Source organism: Nanorana parkeri, unplaced genomic scaffold (assembly GCF_000935625.1).
Source record: "Nanorana parkeri isolate BGI_ZX_2015 unplaced genomic scaffold, ASM93562v1 scaffold399, whole genome shotgun sequence".
NCBI lineage: Eukaryota > Metazoa > Chordata > Amphibia > Anura > Dicroglossidae > Nanorana > Nanorana parkeri.
In genome coordinates, this window is record NW_017306667.1 from 1,123,949 (window position 1) to 1,133,317 (window position 9,369).

General features: G+C 39.2%; 1 protein-coding gene across 1 annotated transcript in view; it reads right to left on the reverse strand.

The window, feature by feature from the left end:
• Positions 1–1,453: 1,453 nt before the first annotated feature.
• The window catches only part of IRAK4 (interleukin 1 receptor associated kinase 4), a 19,012-nt gene continuing 11,096 nt past the window's right edge, over positions 1,454–9,369 (reverse strand). Inside the window, 6 exon segments of the mRNA XM_018559492.1 lie at positions 1,454–1,672; positions 1,758–1,916; positions 2,944–3,006; positions 5,642–5,825; positions 8,168–8,277; positions 9,028–9,175. Of these exon segments, the coding sequence (XP_018414994.1) occupies positions 1,625–1,672; positions 1,758–1,916; positions 2,944–3,006; positions 5,642–5,825; positions 8,168–8,277; positions 9,028–9,175 (712 nt within the window). The 3' untranslated portion in view covers positions 1,454–1,624.

Consider the following 9,369-nt stretch of genomic DNA (forward strand, 5'->3'; position numbering starts at 1 on the left):
GGGGCTGTTGGAGGAGCCTGGGGGCTAGCCTCCTTCCTACTGACTACGGACCTAGGGCTGCAGAGATTTATTACCCCGGAGAACTTTGTTTGCTGTGTGTGTTTTCCTGTTTAATATTTTATCTAGAGAGAGAGCTTTTCACTATTTGACTGGATTTGAACCATCCGGACTACTATCTCCGCTAAACATATTTTGTGAAGGCAGCAGGCTGTCTGGAGTGGCCATTGTTTGGGATGACCCGATTAAGGATATTCATTAGGTTCAAAGAATGTCTGTGCTTAAGGAATTCCAATGCGGCACCTGGCTGTCTGGGGGAGGGGATTGGTCAATGTAACACTGAACGCTAATCTGATTCAGTGAGGTATAAACTCTGTGTGCTTTCTTCAATAAAGCAGTTCTTGATTTCCACTTCAACATTGGTGTTGTCTGATGTTTGAGGAGTTTAGCTTTCTGTCCTAATATATTGGTTCTATCCAATAATTAGGCAGGTTTGGGCTGAGGACACTGGAATTCGGGTTTCAGTGGAGAGGAAGCCGATTTCTGACGGAGGTACCCAGTCGGGGTACCAGGCAGTCCGTCATAGTATTTACACACCTTCACAGTACAAAACCCCAAAACAAGAAGCTCAGTCTCTGCTTAAGTGGACAGAGTCATGCAAATCATTCCCTTTTTTGCCATCTGTGCATACAGAACCGATGCTGTATAACACAAATATAACTATACCAACTTGCATACAGCTGCTTCAGGCTTATTAGCCCTCATCAGGTCAAGATATGGCTTTCCTGGTTCTATAGTGTAGAGCTTGTGATTCTAGGTAAACAGTACAGCCATTACGGTCGAAGTTAGGAAATGAAAAGCCTCTTAAGTACTATGAGACACAGCAATGTCTTCTTATGACAGAAAGTAGATACATATCCCCACTTCTAGCACATATCCCCACTTCTAGCACATAAACAAAGAGCTAAGTCTCTGCTTAGGGGTAAGTGAGTGGAAAGTGGGCAGCTAGATGTAAATCTTTTCAATATTTGTTGATGTTTTAAAAACTCTGTATAGTTTGTAATTATATATGCACATGGGACCAGCAATATTTATTCATTACATAAACAGACTCTGCCTCCTTTTCTTTTTGCTGTGCTTCACTACATTCCCGTTTTACTGCTCCTTCTCATAGTGCAAGTATTTGATTTTGCTGATCCACTGAATTGAATACCCTCCATATGCAGGTCCAAAGTTGTTATAAAGAGAGGAGGGAGTGATTACAAATTGATTATGTACTCCCCCTAGTGGCTGAACTGCAAAGTGCTACATTAATACAATAAAATAGAAAACAAGCAGTGAAAATGTTGAAAGTCAAGGAAAAGAAAATAAGGTAAATTCTGCTATTATAACTCAAAATATCTGCTTAGTTTAAAAAAAACCCCCACTATATTTTCATTTTATCAAGAAGGCATATGTAAAGAGAAGATGGGGAACCTTTAAAATGTATACATTTGCTTGACTTGTTCTAATTCTCAGGTCAAAGCATTTAGCGACCTGTAGTGAAAATAGACGGCCCCGTAACTTTTAGAGCTTAATGCTGTTAAATATAAAATCACATATTATGTACATATTATGTAAGAAAAGCTCAGGAACCAGATGAAGAGTAGGTTATATCCTCCAGAGTATGTAGCACCTATGGATAGGGGAAGAGAAGAGTCCCGTTTCAGTTTAATATTTACAGATAAGGCCCACCACACATCTATAGAAATATTACATACCGTGATAATGGTTGGTCTTTTGTTTTTCATCTGGTTCAAACACTGAGTGGCAAGGCCGTACATTTTTTCCAACAAGCTGAATTCCACATCTCCCATCTTTTTGTCCACACATTCTTCAAGAGTTTTTTCCTCCTCTTCAATTTCTTCTTTAATGTCAAGCTTTAAGTAGGAAAAATATACAGTACTTCTCCCCAGTACACATTGCAGTAAATAATGCATCATTCTAATATGGCAGCATCAATATTTAACAGCACTCAAATCTTTTCTTTGCCATTTTTGTATGAAATCTATTGTTATCAGAATTTAAAAGCAAGTCTAGACAACAAATGAAACCAGTAAGGGAGCTACTGAAGCTATTTAGCAAATACTGAAGTCAGAAAATTCACATATGGTGGTATTGGGAGGACATGATAAAAAAAAAGACAACATAAAGGAGTTATAAGCCTTAGGGCCAGATCTGTACTAATTGCATGTTAGACAAAAAAGTGCCAACATCCGATTGCTGGCTATAGGCCAGCTTTTTTATATATATAAACACTCCTACTGTGTTCAATTGTGTGGCTGTGTACAAAGGATGTGTTTTAATAGCAGGTATCCACCATGCAGATGGAAAAAAAAAAATAGTATAAGGCCATTTCATTATATGGTAGTACATCACAAAATATATTTATTTATTGATTAAAAGGTGCACATTATCAAACGCCACATTGGAAGACATACATTCCTAGTAGTGTTTGCAGACAGACCGTATGTAGTTAGGAGATTTTCCCTTATAGCATATTGTGCTTTTCCCAAGCAAAAGCAATAGATTCACTTCAGTGGCAGCCCAACCAACTGCCTATATCTACCATGCATTCGCTACCCTATTCCGACTCCGATACTTCTGTTACACTCATTTACTGTGGATTCTATGATCTCTGTCAGCAGGTTCTGTAATCTGGCAGCTACAATAGCTATGAGCCAACAAGCTTCTCTATTCACAATAGAAACATGAAATCTAAATTTAAATCTGAGTTACTAATAGCCATTTCTATGTTTCTTGCCATTAAACATTAAGTACTTATACCAAGTAGTTTTATTTCCAAAACCACAAAAGGACAGCTTAAATATTTCCCTGAATAAAATAAATTAAAAGATAACTAAAAAATCTAATTAAATGATAAATTATTGAGCAAAGAACGCTTACCAATAATGGAGGGTCTCGTGTCTCATCAAATGGGGGGAGTCCAGAGATAACTTCTAGTAACACCTATGAATATTAATTATTAGTGATAACACATTTGATTTATTTCATAGTCCATTTTTAAATTAAATATGTGCTTTGCCCACAAAGGGCAAAACAGGTTAGAGTCAATGCCAGCCGTGCAGCTGCACCTCTTGGTACTCCTTATTTCATCTTAATTGCATTTCAGGCATGTCTTAGTCTACCCTTTTGCAAAAAAATAAAGACAATAGTAAATGCAGCACCATTGCTGTACTAAAAATGTGCATTTACCAATTTTTGCAGTAAAGTCTGTAGAGCACTGCAACCGCAATCCTGCAATGTTTTCCCCCAGCCTTAAGTCCATATGGAGATAAGGACCTTCTGTGTTGGGGCTGGAAGAAGTGTGCTATGTTACATATTGGTGTGGTGTCAACACGCTTCTGCATCTATCCACCCTCCTCCAGCCTAGACACATGCCTGTAATTTATCCCTTAGAACACGCGTGAAGATAATTGACAGACGCTTTTCTAAAAGCTCCACCTTGCTCTAAAGGTGGCCATACACTCTACAACCATCGCAAGACCTTAGTCTTGCGATGGTTGTACAGGGATTAAAAAAACGTACGATCTGCCTATCTTGGACAGGCAGATCGCACTCTCGATCATCGCAAGCCCGCCCCCCTGAGGGGCGGGCTTCCGATGACCGCAATGCTGAACGGGCAGTGTGCGCGTGCGCACACCGGCCCGTTCGGCATTTGTCTTCCGAGCACCGTTCTAACCAGCCGAGAATCGTACGATTCCCGGCTGGTTTTCGAACATGCCGGTTCGACGGAAGACGTGCGACCGTACAGTAGAAACGGTCGCACGTCTCCGTTCACACTGCTCGATTCTCGTACGATCGCGGGATTTCCCGCGATTCTCGTATGAGAATCGAGCAGTGTATGGGCACCTTTAGAGAGAACTTGGCACACACATCGGCACATTTTGGAAAGTCCCCCTGCCAGGGTGGCAGATGGGACCCATAGCAAAAATTACTTTGAGTGATCCCATACCTGGATGATCCGCTAAATTCAAAAAATCTCAAAATTCTGTATCAAGAAGCACCCCCACAATTCAGGTAAAGGGGAGTGGTGGGTGTTTTTGGTTTTGGAGCGGATATATGTGACGATGCTTCATGTACACCCTAACATGGTCTAAAACCTACACTTAGCCTTTAAAGTGATCTAATTCCTGCCTCATTATACTGCAATTTAATGAATGCCTTTAACACTTAACTTTCTGAGTCCTTCTAAAGCTGGCAATGCACTTATATTTTTTTGGTGCAACTTGCAGGCTGAATGAAAAAAAAAAAGATTCCTCCATCCAAGCTAAACAATGTAGATAGACGAATTTCCCGCTGAGCTACTGTACTCTGACAGCGGTGGGGATACTGCTGTCAGAATATTCAAACAGTGACAGCAGCTAATTGGAAAATTTTCAGATGAACACTGAAGCAGCCAATCAAATGCTGCCAACAGAGCCTTCTTCAAGAACCCGCCAAATTCACAGTGCATGGCCAGCTTTACTTGGTCACACATGTAATGATCTGAATACCTATTACATTTCATACTAATCCCTGAACCTGTGGCCATTATCTCAGTACAATATGAAATATGTCTTGTTGGATCATTCAAGCAAAGGAAAATGTCCACATTCACAAGATTAGATTGTAAAATGTGGTGATATTTCAGAATCAAGGCAATCAGAAATGTCCATGTACATGTTTTCATTTTCAAACTAGAATATCAAATAATCTCCTGGAAAAATACAGCTGTATGGATTTACATGTGATCAATTAAAAGTAACCAGTGGAAATTCTGTATGAAATGTGTGAGAAGTTAGAGGAGAACCAACATTGTGGACATTTAACAAACAATAATGTGATCATTTCTGGAGCAACGTGTGTGGCTAGTTTAAACGGTCATAAAAATATTTTTTTCTATGGCCCGTTTACACCTTTGCGTTTCGTTACATGCCTAAAAACACCTGTTGCGCAAAAGAGAACATGAGCTACTTTGAGGCAGATTTCAGCGTGTTTTGTCCCATAAGGGCTAGTTCACATGAGAACTGTGTGCGTCTGCGCAGCGGCAATGCGATCCGTTGTGACGCGATTTTACCACAAATGTTGCGTTATGTGTTTTTTTTTTTGGAAGGGGGTTTGAGATGCTTTCCGTTGTGATCCAAATGCAGCTATACAGGGCAAGCAGTATTTTTTTCTGACTGCATCGGAACGGACTGCACTGGTGTGAATAGAGCACCAGAAATACCATAGGAAAGCACTGTGATGTATTTTGGCTGCAGCAGCCAAACTGAACAGACTGCATCACAACTGCACATGGTGTGAACTAGCTCTAAAATCAATAGAAAACGCTTAGAAATGCAAGTTTCGATTATTTTTGCACGCTTTTGCCCATTCACATAATTGTGCCAAAATCTGCTCACAAAAAAACGAGCGAGTTAACATACGTGTGTAAATCGCACGCAAAAGCAGCTCAGAAAAGACGTGCGTAATAGGTGTCGCTTAGGTGTGAATACAGCCTCTCACTCTCCTCTCTAGGTTTTGAGTAAATGACTATGCCTTCAATTTATAAAGAATTAGAAACAATCAATGCCTCCAATCGAATTTCTATACGGTTACTTACCACACCAAAACTAAATATGTCAGCTTTTATAGTGACCTCCCCTCGCAGGGCTTCTGGGGCCATATAAGCTGTAGTACCAACAATTCTTTCCGTCATCATAGTACGAGCATGTTGCCCAGTTGCTCTTGCAAGCCCAAAATCTGATATTTTGGGGGTACAATAAGCATCGAGAAGGATATTTGCACTAGGTAAAAAAAGAAAAAAAAAAAAAGATTTCAGGACACGGAAGAATAAAATATATTATGATCATGTTGTGCAATCCTTTTAGTAAGTGCGATTCCAAAAAATGATGGTTACGTTTTGGTATAAACTTTAACATGATGGGTAACCGATTTACCAATGTTCTCTGTCAGGGAACCTCAATCCTGAGACAAAGTTGTGAAATTAAATCAATGCAAACTTTTGAGCTTGTTATGTCTGATCAATAATTGTAAACAATTCATATATATATATACAGGGCTTGAAAAATGTGATAGTGTCTCACCAAATCCATCTTTCAATTTTAAACCTTAACTGTACAAACGGAAGAGAGAAGCTGATTGGTTGCCATAGGCAACTGCTCCAGATTCTTCTGCTCCAGTTTTGATAAGTTTCCCCCAATGTTTTTTGGAAAGGATCTTTTGACACGTGCATTCTTTCTTGGACGTTCATCAAGTGCATTGGGTCTGCGGAAGGTCTGTGAGCCGTGATCTGCAACTACCAAGTCTGACCTGCAGCAGCAATGAGCTATAATAAGTGCCCCTTTCATTTATAATGATCAGATTTTGCGATATAAAAAGCCAGACCTTGTGCTTACCTTTCTGTCCCAATTCCCCGATCTTATACCTTACAGCACCTTTGGCTGCTACCATAGACTAATAGGAATCTAGCACTAAACGCAGACACAAGGTGGTGTGACATGATTTTTGGTGGCTGCTTAAGAAGTAACACTTTGAAAACAGGGCAAAAAGGTTACATATAGACACCTAAATCTTTTGCAATGTATGGTGTTTAGGTAAGTTACCCTTGCAACAAAACAGAATCTCTGCTATGATACAATATATGTGGCTGTGGGGTTGATTGACTAAAAGCAAATATGCCATTTCCTTTTTGTGAGTTAGCCTGAGACACATAAGCCTGTTAAGGGCCGAGTCCTTTCACATTCAGCATCAGTTTTCTAGAACTGGCTTTCAAAAGCAGTGCAACATATAACAACATGAAAGGATTAGAGAGCACTCCACTGATTTCTTCGGGATATGCATTTACATTTATAGCATTAAATGAGAAAAAACAAACAACTTGGGAACTGGAGCAATTTTTGCTTTATAGTGCTGACCATTAATACCATTTTGTATTCTGTAAGGCAGCCACGCTTTTGTGGGTCAAATAAAGCTTTCCAATATGAATATTTGTTTCATGTTAAAGTTATATTAACAGTAAAGCAAACTAAACACTGAAAAACAAAACTCACTGTTTTGCAAATGACATGAACCCTTTGCAAAATAATATGGCCCATGGTTAATAAGCAATGTATCTGCTTTATTGAACTTTGAAATACAGTATTTAAGAGCTAAATACAGTATTTTACAGCTTATATTATTTGAAGCATCCCAATACGCAACCTAACAGTACATGTGCGATAAATCTATACCGTAATTTCAAGCATGCACACAAATACAAAATAAATAAATCACCTTTCAGAAAGACTTATCCTTAAATCTACTGCTTTATGGTGAAAATTCAATCTAGAAGGAATACCCATCACCCATATCATGTAAGGAAACAAATGTATTTTTCCTTTTACAAGACTGGATGTCAGAGCTTAACCTTATTCACTACGTTTAGGAGAAAATTCCCTTGCAAAGTGAATAACCTATTTGCCTTTAGTAAATCAGCCCTTGATCAGTCACCTCTATTATATAATACTGAGAGAACAGCTTACGCAAAGACAATGTAGAAAAACCATCATGAAACCATAATGCCTGAGCAGAAATAAACACAAATCTAAAAGCTGTTTTGCAGAAACTAGGGATGCACCGATGCCGATACCGAGTATTTGGTACTCGTACTCGCCCAAATGCTCCGCTACCGGAAGTTCCATCATCAGGAAGCTGGGCGGCTAGTCATTACACTTGGTAATAAAGGGAGCTTGAAGCTGGCTTTCAGGCCAAATCAGAAAGCTAGATGGCACATAAGCCTCCTGATTGGTCGGGAAGCTGGGCGGTGAGTCATTGCCCGCCCCTCTGGCTTCCTGATTGGCCAGAAAGCTGGCTTCATGCCTTCTCGTCACCTAGTGACGAGGGAGAATGGAGCAAGATTCCCGGCTAATCAAGAAGCCAGGTGGGGAGTTATTACACGCCACCCAGCTTCCTTACTGGGACTTCCAGTATCGATATTGGCGAGTACCGGAAAAAAAAATATCGTTACTCTATACGGAAAAACCGGTACCAGTGCAATCATTAGCAGAAACATTTCCTGTCAGTTTCAGAAACATGAATAGTTTTAAAAACATAAGCGTTTCAGAAATGATAGGGTCATTTTGCCTACCTCTTTATGTCTCTATGAGTATGATTGTTTTCATGTAAATATTTAATGCCCTTTGCAGTTCCTACTGAAATATTGCATCTTGTATTCCAGGATAATGGAGCCGTGTTATTCTGAAACAGAAACACATTTGTACTATAAATATGTTGTAAATTAATAAACCGGTATAGCGCTTCCACCCATGATTGTTTGTACTGCTTTTCTTTTATTGTCCAGCTTGTAGTCAAGAGATATTAAATAAGTAGATTATTTGTCTAGCTGTCGAATTAAGGCATTTGGCATGCTCTAAATTATTCATAATAATGTTCGCCGGTCCAGAATTATTCACCAACATCTCTCAGGGAAAGGGTATGAGAAGACAATCAATACTTTCTTCTTTCTATTCAGTATCAGACTTGGTGAATACACTGAGTTGAGTTAAAGGCAAAGGCTACAGAGGGCTCTTATACAGAAAGTACATTTTGTACAACACACTCTCTCCTGTGTGCTCAATTCTCAAGGCCCATGCATGTGCACATTTATTAACGTGGTCTCTCTGTTTTCAGAGTTTGGAATTACCATTTTTATTAAACAACTTCTATCAAACAACTTCTGGGTAAAGTTCCCTGTCTTGATTCTGCTGTCTGCTATGACTTGTCACTTATTTATTCAAGGTAGGTGCGCATTGTGGTCGCTAGTGCCAGCCATAATTGCATTCTCTTTGTCCTACTGACCCTCACAATAGCAGAGTCCTGCTATCCACTCCTGTAGCTGCTAGTAATAGATGTCTAGGCACATTTTTTTTTATTTTTGCCTAAGTGTCTTTAATTCTAGTGATGTGCACAGAGGTTATGTGCAAGTGAAAGACTCAGTTGGCTACATACCAGGCAAGCTAGCCTGTCCAGCAAAGAGCCATTTGACATATAAGTATAAACCAAGCAGCAATGGTCACCATCATTTGCAAAGCCAAGCAGTTTCACAATATTTTCATGCCGACATCTAGAAAGATATAGAATAAAAGGTTATTCACAACTGATGATAAACCGAATAGAAGATTATATCAGCTAACATTTAATGAGGCAGCAAAGTTTAAAGCACCCACAGATATAAACACTGTATCCCTAAGCATAAATAAAGCAATCAATTAATCACCTCTGCCTACCACAGTTGTGAAAAAAAATATATACATACACACACACATATATATATATATATATATATATATA